Raw genomic sequence first — 14,701 nt, forward strand, 5'->3', positions numbered from 1 at the left:
GTTGACTGGACAAAAAAATAAAGAAATAAAAAAAAATTATTCTACAATGCTTTACAAATATATATATATATATATAATATATATATACATATATATGTATAAAATACACACACATACACACACACATATCTATCTATATATATATATATACAATTTAACAGCATTTAGTGATGTGCACTACTCTGTCCTTTTGTGTCTCACTCCACCGACTGAAATCCTACTTCAACTATGATGGATAATAGTTTGCTAAGTGGGTTCAGAGGCAAAAGCATAACCAGCAATGTGATGGCCAACATCTGAACTTGTAAGCTACAAATGCTTGTAAACCTGGGACACTGACTGCTTAGTGATTTCTTGTTCTGACCCAATGTTTGAGTTGTGACTGATTTTGAACCACTATTGAAGATCTACCAAGGATATGATTCGCTCTGGAAGTTTGTTTATTTTGGTCAAATTTTGGATTCAATGATTCTAATTACATGATTTTTTTTCGATCTCTTGATGTTGGAAAATAAGTGTTCAATGACATATTTGTTTGCTATAACCTTCACCATTCAGAAAAGTCTTGGTTACTTGCCATTTTTCTTATACGTACCTTCTGTTTTATATGTAATGATTTTAATCAAAGTATAATGTTGATGGATTGATTTTAATCAAAGTACACGTAGAATATGTTTGAGTTTGAACTTTGTGAAAAGAAAAAAAAGTGCTCAAGTACCCATTATATGCATTGGTTGAAGAATGTCCGCATTCTGAGTTTCATTAGTTGCTTTACATGATGTTTATCTAATCAGCACCATTGACTAGCACCAGCTTTATAATTCATGGAATCTGTGCTTCATGATGCCCTTATGGTTGGTGGTTCTGTGCAGGTTCAACATAACATGTATGCACTTCTGTTTTTCTTTTTTGCTGAGTATCATTTCTGTTAATCTACATTGCTGAAAAGCAATTGAAATGACAATGTAGTTAGTAGTTTAGAAAGGTTGATTAACTGCACTTCTCTTTAGTTATAACAAATTTTTGTGAAGTCCTGATCACTGTAAAATGCACAAACATGCAAAAAGGAAAAAGAATGTCTTATCAAGCTGCTTAATGAATACATGTTTAAGGGTTATGGAGATATTTTTGAAATGTTTTTTAATCCAGCTTATAGGAAGTGTTCCAAATGTAAAATGAACTAAAATTTCTGAGCAGATGTTTTGACTTTTTCTCTTTTCTCTTTTTTAATGCAACTTGTAGGTGCCATAGATTAAGCACTAGTGGAAGTTGGAAGACTAAAATTTCTTCTGAAACTCCCAAATATATGGAATTCTCTCAAAAGGAAGAGGCCTTGTACTCTGAAGCTTTATGTTCATGGTTGTATCCACAGTCTTCTTTACCATCTTCTGTTATATCTGCATTGACAATATCAGCTTCCCGTGGAGGTTTAGCTGGTAACAATTCAGTACTTCAGTATATAAGCTTGTCTGAAATCTCTTGCACCTTTGAATTACATGTAACCATATGCCTTTGTTAATTTCCCAGAAATGGATTTTTTATCAAAAAGACAACTTGATTGGGAAGATTCATTTCGAAGTCTTTACTACATGCTCAGAAGGAACGCCTGCAACATCTTTTATGGTAATTATCTTTGGCATGCTTTTTCTTGTATATCTAACCATGAATATGATGCCAACTTAATTTTGTTTTTAAGAAAATATCTTGCATCATGGAGTTTATCTTCTATCAACTTCAGACATAAAACTTGATTCTGTTGCATTACATCTACAAATTCAAGTAGTCACAGATATTGGTGATGAATTGAATATATTGTGATGAAGTTACCAAAAGTTGCATTCACTAAAAGAGTGTGATAAATTGAATTTATTGCCCTGTTCCAATTTATATTGCAATTTGCATTTTAAGTTGATCTGTTTTTATTTCAATTTTCCTTTTTTTTGATAATTTTGTATTTTTTAATTCACAGTGGTTTTCCTTGAAAGACAAATAAAAAAATCTGGGAATATTCCTTTGTTGAGTATATCTTGATAGCCATATTTGTGTCACAGCAGGGTATCCACAATAATAGTTTAAGGTGCATAAGAGTTATGTCAAGTGAAACTTTGGGTCCTTTTTGTTTCATCTAATACTTATTATGCACATTTTATGTAAGTACAGATTTATTTGTGTATTATGCTTTCTTTTCTGTAGAATTATGTTATTGTTCTTTTTAGCTGGACTCATGCAAATCAGGCTTTTCGTGTTTATATACTAGGGACCACACCTTTTTTTATCCAGCATGCTATGTGAAGTTGTTAAGCTTTTAGTTCTGTTTGTGAATTTTGCAGTTTATACTTCACAATTTGTTGTCATGTTCACTGGTGGAGACTTTTTGGGGCAACCAAGGCACTCATGTAATGCTTACCTTTCTCAGTCCACCCGGGGTTTACGTGCCTTGCTAAAAGAGAATGTATGATTCAACCTATCTCTTTTGTTTCTACAGTGAGAATATACTTCACCTTTGTTTATAGTTTTCCACTTTAAGATTTGCTCTACTTAGTTTCCGCTGTTGTGTAAACCCTTTTAGAGGTTTATTATTTTCATAGCAATTTAATATGAAATTCTTTATCTATAAGAATTTTTTGAGCACTTGATTGTTTATTTTTTAGATGTTCAATATTTCTCTTCTCTATTTAAAGTAATAAGACATTATATGTGGCTGGATTTGCAAGTTTGCACATCTTGGGCTGGTTAATAAGGTTAGCCTGACACAAAGGTGACAAAGCTCTGGCTGGTATTTCTATCCATGTTTACTTGGAAGGGAAGTGGAATTTAGAATTTGCATGGGAAACAAAATCAGGAAAAGAAGCAGAAAATGAAGTGTATTAGAGATTTCAGACTATCTGATTATACTCTCATCAGGAAGAAATTAACTTTTCTTGCCATTCCTTCAATTATTATCTATGAAACTGTTGTTTCTAATTGTGGGCAACCGGAGGATCTTTTCAACACAATGTTTTCTGCATGCAGTACATAACATGTAAATCATAGTTCAGTGCAATATTATACCAATATTAGTTGTACAAGAGAAAATCTAGTAAAGAATCTAAAGATATGGAATATACCTTCAAGAGAAAAAGGGCCATGGATTGCATGTGCTTCTCATGGTATAGGCCCATTCTAGCCACTGAAGTTATTTCCTTTCATGGCTTTTTATGATGCAGCTTTTGTGCATGGCCTGATGGGTTTGTTTGTATTAGGTAGGTGCATACATGTATTTCTTAATTTGCAATGGTGGAACTGACAGATTGAAGCTTTCTTTGTTTATAGATTTGTCAATTTATATTTGCGTGCAATGTTTTATAATCTAAACCATCTATTTTCTTTGTCTATTGACTCCTTTTATTAAATAAACAACTAGGACGTTGGATTCACCATGCCTCTTTGCCGCTCAGAAATCGAAAATCCTACTGCAGAAGATCTGCATGAATTATCAGAATTCGAGAGAAGAAATCCCGGGCAGGTCATTCTACTTTCCTAACAACAAATTCACAATGTATCACTTTGCTTCCTAACAGCAATTTCACGTATTAGCACTTGTGGTTGTAGAAGTGGCTATTTAAAAGATACCGTTTCAGCTATGCTTTTGTGATGCCACTCCTATTTGGTGTCAAATTTTGTCGCATGCCAGTCAGGTGCAGCTATGTGACATAGATGCCGATGTGGGTATGGGACATGACACGGACTTGCATGGTATGCCATGAGAGTTGTGTAAAACATGATCATATATATCTATATATATATATATTTATATATATATGGGTAATACATCTGTGCTAAATGAAACATGTTATTACATTTCCGGTGTTTTTTTTAGCAATTTCAATACCATAGATTATTAAGTGTCGTGAAATAGGTTGGACCAGTTTGGGTCTGATCCAGACCCAAACTGGGTTTTGCGTGTTTGACGTCCTTGCAGTGTTATTCTTGTAATATTGTGTTTACTACCAAATTGTTTTGTAACCTGTGCTGTGTATAAATATCAACTATTAGGTCACGTATGATTATTAAAAATACGTGAACCTATTGCAGCTCATAACACCCTATCGTCTTCCTCTTCTTCCATCTTCTTTTCTTCTTTTTGCTCCTATTGCAGATCGACTCTGGTGGAAACTCAAGATCTAACATGGTATCAGAGCAAGGTTGGATCTAGGGCTTGGTATTGTTTTCAAAACGTATGAACACAAAGATTAATGTCTGCTTTTAATCAGGAAATATCCTTCATCGTTTCTTTGTTTTTCTTTTCTGGTGAAATCTGTGTTATCGTATTATTTTCCCTAAATACGATCTCTATTTCTCATCCCCATCTCTTTTTGAAAGTGCTGCTGTGTTCTCATCTGAAACACGCCCCCTTTATTAAAAATCTATTGGTCGTGTTCTCATCTGAAACACACCCTCTTTTTTATTAAAAATCTATTCTTCCTTCAAATCGTCTTCTTCCCATCTTCACCCAAATCGTGACTTTCCCTTCTCTTTTGGAAGTTGTTCACGTGTCTCTAAGACGACCCATCGTATACAGATTTTGAAACTCGTGTTTTCTTGAATCGTCAGTTTGGAAACCATTCGCTGTGATCCTTCATCTTAGAATCACGATTTCTTTGATTATGTTTTCTTATTCTCTCATCTGAAAAATTGATTCTTGATAAGTCTGAAAACACAATTTTATCGTGATCCTCGTGTAACGATCTTTTCTTAAAGGTCTATTAATGCTAATCGAACACGACGTGTTCAAATGGTCCAGTTCATGAACATTGAAGTTCATCGCAATATTCACGTGATCTGATCCTTGTTTCAAAAAAAAAATGAAAAAAAGGAACAGATTCATTGCAGTTGCAGATTTGAATTCGGTTGTAACAGGTTCACTTGCTTCTTTCTTTGAGTATTTTCCCTTCATATTTACGTATCCCGTAATCATGGATTCTTCTTCAACTCAGTCTGGTCTGTCCTCAAACTTCCTTAGCCAGCTTGTCTCTGAAAAATTAAACAATTCAAATTTCCTGACTTAGAAGAGACAAATAGTTCCTTTTATCAAGAGCCAAGATCTCTTTAGTCATCTGGATGAATCAATTCTAGCCCCACCAGAGTTCATCACAGAGGAGGAAACAGACACACAAGGAGTTGCATCTACTAAACTTGTTCGAAACCTGGATTATGTCACTTGGATGAAGAAAGATCAGGCATTAATCGCATACATCACATCTACCTTGTCTCAGGAAGTGCTAGTTGCTATTCCCGATGACTGCATTGCGATGAAATTGTAGAACAGGTTGACGTAGACATATTCTCAGATATCTGAAGCCAGAGTTCTGTTTCTCAAGCGTGAATTCCAGCTTCTCAAAAAGGGCAGCCTATCCATCATGGAATATTTGAACAAGATAAAGACCATTACAGATCAACTTGCCATCATTGGATGTGAAGTGCCAGACAAGGATAAAGTACAACAGACGTTGAATGGTTTGGGCCCAGATTATCACGTCTTGGTGACATCATTGTTATGCTTGTCTATTCTTTCCACATTTGAGGACCTCCGGGCAAAACTTTTACAGTATGAAATGTCGTTGAAAGGTATTGCTGAAGATTCTGACGCTCAATATGATTCCTAAGATGTTTTAGCTACTGGATTCTCTTTTGATCGTGGTCGTAGAGGAAATAGCTTCAGAGGAGGAAGAGGTCGTGGCAGATTTGCCGGTCCAGGTTTGCTTCCCACACCCAATATGCCGTTCAATTCCAATACGAGGAACCAAAATCAAAGAGTTGTTCAAACATGTTACCTGTGTAATAAAAATGGACATATTAAAGCAAATTGCTGGTTTAATCCTCAAAATAAAGGAAAGTTGCAAAACACTGAGAGCAAGAAGATAATGTTACCAAAACCGATGGGGAGGTAAAACAACTTTTGCTGACAGCATTGTCTGGGCTGCACTTGAAGCAGAATGATCAAGGATTGTGGTATGTTGATTCAGGAGCAGCAACCCATGTCACAGGAGATGTTGGTAAGCTCTCAAGCTCGATTTCTTTGGTAAAAATAGTATTGTCACTGGAGATGGATCTCACCATTATATTTCTCACATTGGAGATGCAATCATTCCCTTGTCAAAATCATTTCTCAATTTGTCAAATGTTGTTCATGCTCCTAACATAAAAAAGAATATTATTTCTGTGTCTAAACTTGTTGATGATACACATGCTTACGTTGAATTTACTCCCTCTTCTGTGCGTGTCAAGGATCTTCGAACGAGAGAGACATTCGCTGAAGGAGAGCGACAAGGAAATATGTACATCTTCAAGGAAGATCCATTTGCGCATACCAGTTCTGTCTTGAAGCCACCATTGAAGTCTAAGTCTTTTCAGTCTGAGTTATCTGTGTCAGGTCCTGAGTCTGTTTTTAGTCTTTCCAAATGTAATAAGCCAAGTCTTTGGCATGACCGTCTTGGTCACTGCAGTCATTCCTTTCTTGAGAAACTTGTTTCAAGAAAATTAATTCCTAAATCAAGTTTAACTCTTGATGAAAATAATAAAAAATGCTCCACTTGTCAAATGCATAAGAGTCATGTACTTCCTTTTGATTCTATAAATAAAAGAGCTTCAAGACCTTTTGAAATTGTTTATTTTGATGTTTGGGGTCCTACACCCGTTTGTTCTCCTTCTGGCAGCAGATATCATCTCATCTTTATTAACAGTTACTCTCGTTATACTTGGATATTCTTTATGAAGCATAAGTCTGAAACTTTTCACATATTTCGCAACTTTCATGCTTTTGTTCAAAACCACTTCTCTACCAATATTCTGCATCTTCATTGTGATGGAGGTGGTGAGTATACATCGAAGGATTTTATTGATTTTCTCCAAAGTAATGAAATAAAGCGTAGAGTGTCTTGCCCACATACACCACAACAGAGTGAGATCGCTGAGAGAAAGCATAGGCATATTGTTGAAACAGCCATGAGCATGATGCATGATGCATGACAGTAATCTCCTCATTAGTATGTGGACAAAAACATTCCATTCAGCAGTCTATATTATAAATCGTTTGCCCATGACAGTTTTATAGAATAGTTCACCATATCTTTCTCTTTTTGGCATTCAACCTGATTATAATGCTCAGCGTGTTTTTGGATGCACTTGCTATATTCATATTGATGATTCTCTCAGAAATAAATTTCAACCGAAGGCTTCCAAGTGTAGGTTCGTGGGATACACAAATGATTACAAAGGGTATCAGTGCTATGACCCTACGACTAGGCGTGTTAAAATTTCCAGGAATGTTGTGTTCGATGAGAATGATTTTGGAGATATATTGTTTAATACCTGCCAAATAATTCTCAGAGAAGAAGTTTATCATCCATGGCTGAATGCAAAATTATTTGCAAGTGTTTATGGTGACTGCTCACCTCAGTGTACTTAGGAGACATAGTCGGCCGACCAGGATGATATCGACTCAGGCCAAGCGTGCTTACCTCAATTAGGTGATCAGGCAGATGGGGCTTCATATGCTGAAGAATGTGTAGACTCACAATCTCACCCTATTGATAAATTTAAAGGTAATGTCTACGTGCGAAGAGAAAAAGGTACTCCTCCTGTTCCTCACATAGAACCAAATACCTATGTGCATGTTGGAAACACGAGGAGTTCAAATAGAATCAGACATCCTATTGACAGGTGGGCCAGCTACAATAATTTTTCTATGGATCTTCAACTCTTTTTATCTCAGGTTGGTAAGCATGATGAACCCGTGGGATTTCATCAAGCTGTGAAATCAAACAAATGGATTGAGGCTATGAATGAAGAAGTGAAAGCGCTTCATGAATGTCAGACATGGGAAATTGTTCCCAGACCTCCTAACAAAAATGTTGTTGATTCCAAGTGGGTTTACAAAATTAAGTATAAACCCGATTGCACCATAGAACGATATAAAGCCGGGCTTGTTGCGAAGGGGTTTACACAGGAATATGGCCAAGATTATGATGAAACTTTCAGTTTCGTAGTCAAAATGGGAACAATAGGAATTATATTGTCTTTAGCGGTCCAGCATAAATAGACATTGAGTCAGTTGGATGTCAAAAACGCATTCCTTCATGGAGACTTGAAGGAAGAAGTTTACATGGAGCAACCTCCTGGATATGCTGAGGGAGACCCAAGCACACATGTATGCAGGTTAACCAGAGCCATCTATGGCTTGAAGCAAGCCTCACGCTCGTGGTTTGAAAGTTTCTCCCTAAAAATACAGAAACATGGGTTCTCTCGATCCTTCTTGGACCACTCATTGTTAATCTTCAAGGACAAAGGTATCACCACCCTGTTGTCTATGTCATAGGGATTCGGCTAGCAGGGTGCCGCATCCGCGTCGACGCGACTCGACGCGGGAGCGGGTGCGGCACCGGGTGCGGTCAACCTGATCCTGGGTGCGTTGACCGCACCCAGGATCATTTAGGTCTATTTTTTTTTGGATTTTTTTTTTAAAAAAAAATTGCCCTATGAAATGGGCCGCGGAATTTAAAAAAAAAAATATGCTGACAGCTACTGACAACTGCTGCTGCTCCTGCCTTTTCAAAATCCTTCTTTTTCGTAAAGGATTTTCTCTCTCCATAATAAATGATAATGATGGTGGTAGCCTTGCTCTCTCTCCATAATAAATGATAATGATGGTGGTAGCCTTGCTAATCCTTCTTTTTCGTAAAGGATTTTCTCTCTCCATAATAAATGATAATATGATGGTGGTAGCCTTGCTGGCTATTAGCATTCACTGTTCTCCTGACGAACTGTTCTCCTGACAAGATGGGTGCGCTATCGTGCAGCTGTATATAAAATGAAATTTGAAAAAACCCGCATCGGGGGAACCCCCTGACGAGATGGGTGCGCTATCTTCAACGTCGACGCGAGTGCTAGTTGGTTATGTTTTTATGGGGACAGAGTGTATAACGTAATCAAAGGTCCAAAATCTGGCGTACAAAATGCACCAGTAAGAGCCCTCAAAAAGGTCCCAACTAATCATGGCCATTTACTAAAGGCCCTGAACATGCCCAAAGCAAGATGATAGAAGTCAGAACCAGTGAACTGATGGGCCGGTAGTTGGGATACTCCATTTGGTTGTCCCACTGTTTTAGAGTCTAATCCCTCCAAACAAACGCTTACATATTTTTACATTTCCTACGTCTTCAACGATATATATATATATATATATATATATATATATATATATATATATATAATATATATATACACATTTTTGCCCCTGCCGCACCCCCGCACCCGGGTTTTTTGGAAGTGCCGAATCCCCGCACCCGCGCCCGCACCCGCACCCGCACCCGCACCCGCACCCGCACCCGCACCCATGTGACATAGCCTGTTGTTGATATATGTTGATATCATTGTTACAGGGAACTCAATGAGCCACATTGAGAAAATAAAATGACTTTTAAGTCAAAGATTTAAGATGAAAGACTTAGGAGATTTACGATATTTCCTTGGAGTTGAGGTAGACAGGAAGCATGATTGTTTGACATTGACACAACATAAATACACATTGGATTTGTTGAAGAAGTTTGGCATGCAAGATTGTAAGCCTTTGCCTACACCAAGTGTCTTGCATCAAAAGCTCAGCTCCCAGGATGGAGACTTGTACCCAGATCCTACAAGATATCGAAGTGTAGTCGGTATGCTCCAATATCTTACTTTTACTCGCCCTGATATTGTTTACTCAGTCAATCAAGTGTCGCAATTTATGCATGAGCCGCAAATGGGACATATGGATGCAGTCAAGAGAGTGTTGGGGTATTTAAAAGGTACGGTTGGAGATGGGCTGATATATAAGAAAAGTTGGAAAAGAGAAGACATGCATGACGTCATGGTCTATAGTGATGCTAACTGGGCAGGAGATCCTGATGAAAGAAGGTCAGTTTCAGGGTATTGCATCTTTCTTGGGGAAAACTTAGTATCCTGGAGCAGTAGAAGACAAAAAGCAATAGCTAGATCAAGTATTGAAGCTGAATACCGATCAATGGCTGCTGCAACTGCTGAAGCTACTTGGACAAGGCATTTGTTGAATGAATTGAAAGAACGGATCTCGAAGTCTATCCTATTGTGTGATAACCAGAGTGCCATCAAAATATCCTTTAATCCTATTTATCACAGTAAGACAAAACATATTGAGATAGATAAGCATTTCATTCGACAAAAGGTTGAAGACAAAGAGATTGAGCCTCACTTCATCTCTACGGAGGACCAGGTGGCAGATTTATTTACAAAGGGATTAACAAAATATAGATTCCGGTTCTTGAAGAACAACAAGTTGTCCATGGTACAAGACCACACACAACTTGAGGGAGGCTATTAAGTGTTGTGAAATAGGTTGGACCAGTTTGGGTCTGATCCAGACCCAAACTGAGTTTTGCGTGTTTGACGTCCTTGCAGTGTTATTCTTGTAATATTGTGTTTACTACCAAATTGTTTTGTAACCTGTGCTGTGTATAAATATCAACTATTAGGTCACGTGTGATTATGAAAAATACGTGAACCTATTGCAGCTCATAACGCCCTATCGTCTTCCTCTTCTTCCATCTTCTTTTCTTCTTTTTGCTCCTATTGCATATCGGCTCTGGTGGAAACTCAAGATCTAACATAGATGTGTTCAGCATGATTGATTTATTAGAAATCGACACTTGGATCATGCATTTTGGATGGAAAAAATGGTATTTGGAGCCTCAAAAATTTATGAAAATTGTAGGCCATTGTTTTTTGAAACCTTATAAAAACCTATCCATGCATTGGAATCAAATGATCCAAGAACTGATTCCTATAAAAACAAGCATATAGATCACATCTGTACGGTCAGAATTTAGAAAAAAACCCGAAAATCTAATAGCATGTTTCATTTAGCACAGATGTATTACCCATATATATATATATATATATATATATATATATATATATATATATATATATATATATATATATATATATATATGAGAAGTGTTACAATGCACAACCATTTGTGCATTTTAATAACATGCACAATAATATTTAAGACAGAAATTTGCCCCTCAAAATGGCTGTTTTGTAATTACTGTTTTGGTTTTCTTATCATTTACCAAAAAAATATTGTTTAATTTGAAAACATAATGTCCCATCTACCCTTTAAAACTCCCTACCTTTCCCATACCTCTTGTCCCCCTCATTCACCAGCTGGCCACCATTACTGGAAAGCCATCTGGCTTGGGTACCTCCAGTCTCCCTATCTCTAAGTCCCTAGACAATCTCAGACTAGGGTATTTGATTTGGGTTTTAGGGTTTTGCTGAACATTTTGTATTGGTTATTTCCAGCTTGAGAATTTGGTTGTTTGTTTGGTGGTTAGTTTTTGTAGATTGGTTGTTGAAAGGATTAAGTCTTCTGCTTCATTTATCACCTTGTTTTTTGCTTTCCCATCTACTCACCCTTCATTGTGAATATTTTTTTATAACATCTTCTCATTCTCATTTATTAGTTTTTTCCCAACCAACTGTATGCTCAGAATGCTTTCTGCCAATTGGGTGGATTGTGATCCTCAGATTATCCATTACAATTTCCAAAAATGGTTTCTCTGTGAATTTCTGTTAAATCTTCAAATTACAGACAGTTTCTTGTTTTTGAAATCTTCAAATCCGTTTTTTTGTCCATTTTACTTTCAGTATTGTGTCAATTTTGTAGTTTTTTTTTCAGTTTAAATTCAATTTTCAACATCCAAAATAAAAAGAATATAAGTTGAGTGGTTATGGGATAAAAATTCAAAATTTTTGGGATTCTAGTGGAGTGAAATGATGGCATTCTTTTGGGTGATTTTGGTATTCTTGAGTGGTAGGCTTAAGGTTGAAACAAGATGGCTGCTGAGAAAGCAAATACATAAAAAAAATAAGAATTTTCTTGACATTTGATGGTTCGTTAACTTTAAAAACACAAATCCATAAATTATCTGTGTTTGAAATCTGGGGCGTGTCCCTTCACAAGGTAACTATATCCTTTGGGGATTCTCTGATTCTAGCATAAAGGAGTGCTCTCAAGTACATGGTCAAGCTGTAATGAAGTGCCAAGGAAGAGATGTGACATCTCTACGAGCCACGCAACCGCATACACACATACAAAGTAGCCACTAATGGGCGAAAATACAATGAACCACAAAAGTGGAAAACACACAAAGTGAGAAGGAATAAAAGTATTTCACTTCAAGAAAGGCTTCAAAGAAGCTTACATTACAAGGGGAAAACCCCCTTTATCTATAGACAAAGAGGCACCTTTGGAAGGGCTCCATATGGGACGTTGGAGCCCTTCCAACGGTCATAAATATGACCGTTGGAAGCTCCAACGGCCCATATGGTGGGCCCATTTAATAAGAAAAAGAAAAGAAAGAAAAAGAAGAAAAGAAAAAGAAGGAAAAAAGGAAAAGTAAAAAAGAAGGGAAAAAAGTACATATGTGCGTGAATAAGTAAAAAGACAAATTTACCCCTAATGGGTATTACAAAAGGAAATATATATATATATATATATATTTATTTATTTATAAATATATATATATATATTTATTTATAAATATATATATATATATATTTATAAATATATAGATAGACACATAGACATATATATATATGTAATATATATATATATATATATATATATGGATATGTGTCATGATCTCTCTCTCTCTATATATATTGTTAAAAAGTAATATTTATAAGTTTGGGTAGTCATACGTAATTAAGTTAAATTATGTGTGACTCTTTTTGTGAACCTTTCTTTGACTAATCCCTATTTAAAGGGATTAGGGATCAATGAATGAAACTCTCTCTCTCTCTTGTTCGCTCTCTCCCTTTTGGGTTTATCGATTGGATGTTGCTGGCCTCAAAATTGGGTGTCTGCTTCAACATGGTATCAGAGCAGCGTTCCCTCCTGGGATACTCTTGCTGATCGTGGGTCGTGGGATGCTGCTGTGGCTGACTGTGGGAAGTTGCAGCAAGTGTCGTGAAACGTGGATGAAAGCAATCAGATCAGGTGGATATCTGATTCGCTGGTTGATGTCGGCGCAGATCTGAAATCAGATCTGATAGAAGTCGCAGGGATCTGTCAAGCGTTGAAGATCCAGATCTGAAATCAGATTTTACATGATAAAATCTGATCGCTGTCGATGATCAAATCTGGTGGAAATCTGATCAGTGTAGTTCAAAAACAAAAAGAGGAAAACTTCAATGGTCGTGGATAGAGATTTGATGGTCATCGTCGATCAGATCTGGAAACACTGATTAGATCTGAGATGAATATTTGTTTTTGGATCGTGTAGATTGCCTGTGATAAAAAATATATATAAATAAAGAACAGAACCAGATTTCAGCGTGGTCCTGGGCGTATTGTTGATGGAGTCCTGAACCACACAACAACATATATCGGTTGAGGGAGATGATCAGAATATTGAGGTCTGATCAGACATTGTCTACATTTTTTTTGTCCCTGGTGAATGGTTTTAGATGAGTGGAATATCCTTTTTTAAATAAAGAGTTGGCTGTGTTTTGGTGTTGGTCCTGTTTAGATCCTATCTCTGCTGGGCACTTTTTTTTTGTTCTTTGTTCCTGTAGTTGAGTATGGCAGATTTAAGTGCTCAAGACAATAATAAAAAGGGGAAAGTTCTTGGTGAATATAAGGCTTTTGCCAACCCATTTTCATACGGGTCTTCGGTTAAGTTAGACAATTCTAACTATGCAAGATGGTCTCGCACCTTCATGATGTCAGTTTCTGGTTATCGAAAGAAACATATCCTGTTAGAACAGGAACCCGTTGAAAAGATTGGAAAATGTCATATGGAAAGAAGACAATGATATTGTCATGTCATGAATAATGAATAGTGTTCTGCCTCATATTGATGATGGTCTTATTTATTATACCACAACCAAACAAATGTGGGATAATCTCCGAGATACATACTCGCATGAGACCAATGTTAGTCGTATACTACAGGTTGAGCAGGAGATTTACCAGTTGCAACAAGGAGAACAGACTTTGGCCCAATATTATGCGTCTGTCAAATCTGCCTTTGAGAGGCTTAATGCACACAGGCCCCTATGTTGCACCAAACAGAAGACCCATCAAGAGCAGACCATGGTTGCCAGATTCCTTACTGGGTTATCATCTGAATATTCTGTTGCAAAAGTTCAGATGTTAACTGGTTCTGACGTTCCTACTCTTGCAGAGGCCTACAATCGTGTGAGTAGACTCGCCATTACTCTTCCTCAAACTCAATCTGAATCACATGCATCTGCCCTAGCTGTCACCGCAGGACATGGAAGAGGTGTTGTCTTGAACTCTCGAGGAAGAGGTCGTGGTCGAGGTGCAGGAGGAAGAGGCAGGCTTCAATGCACTTACTGTGGTAAATTGGGTCTTCTTGAAGACAGGTGTTGGGATAAAACTGGTCGACTCCCCACTTTCTCCTTGAAACCAGATGCAACTAAGGCTCAAGTTGCAAAACTTGAGACAAAGACTCCTACTGGCTCTTCCAGCGATTCAGTTACCCTCTGTCGTGCAGAGTATGATGAGCTGGTGTCTCACTGACCTTCTAGTTCGAGTGTTGATACTCCAATTGCTGATGTTGCTTGTTCTGCAGGTGATCAATTGAATTACCAAGGTAGTAGATGGATTATTAAT

General features: G+C 37.1%; 1 protein-coding gene across 1 annotated transcript in view; it reads left to right on the plus strand.

Annotated features, from left to right (window-relative positions):
- The window catches only part of LOC149811696 (uncharacterized), a 57,718-nt gene that overhangs the window by 24,778 nt on the left and 18,239 nt on the right, over window positions 1-14,701 (plus strand). The window contains exons 5-8 of the mRNA XM_089992899.1: window positions 1,243-1,436; window positions 1,528-1,623; window positions 2,331-2,452; window positions 3,404-3,505. Of these exons, the coding sequence (XP_089849025.1) occupies window positions 1,243-1,436; window positions 1,528-1,623; window positions 2,331-2,452; window positions 3,404-3,505 (514 nt within the window). The remainder of the gene's footprint in view (window positions 1-1,242; window positions 1,437-1,527; window positions 1,624-2,330; window positions 2,453-3,403; window positions 3,506-14,701) is intronic.

This window comes from Nuphar pumila, chromosome 17 (assembly GCF_984573655.1).
Source record: "Nuphar pumila chromosome 17, dmNupPumi1.hap1.1, whole genome shotgun sequence".
Taxonomy (NCBI): Eukaryota; Viridiplantae; Streptophyta; class Magnoliopsida; order Nymphaeales; family Nymphaeaceae; genus Nuphar; species Nuphar pumila.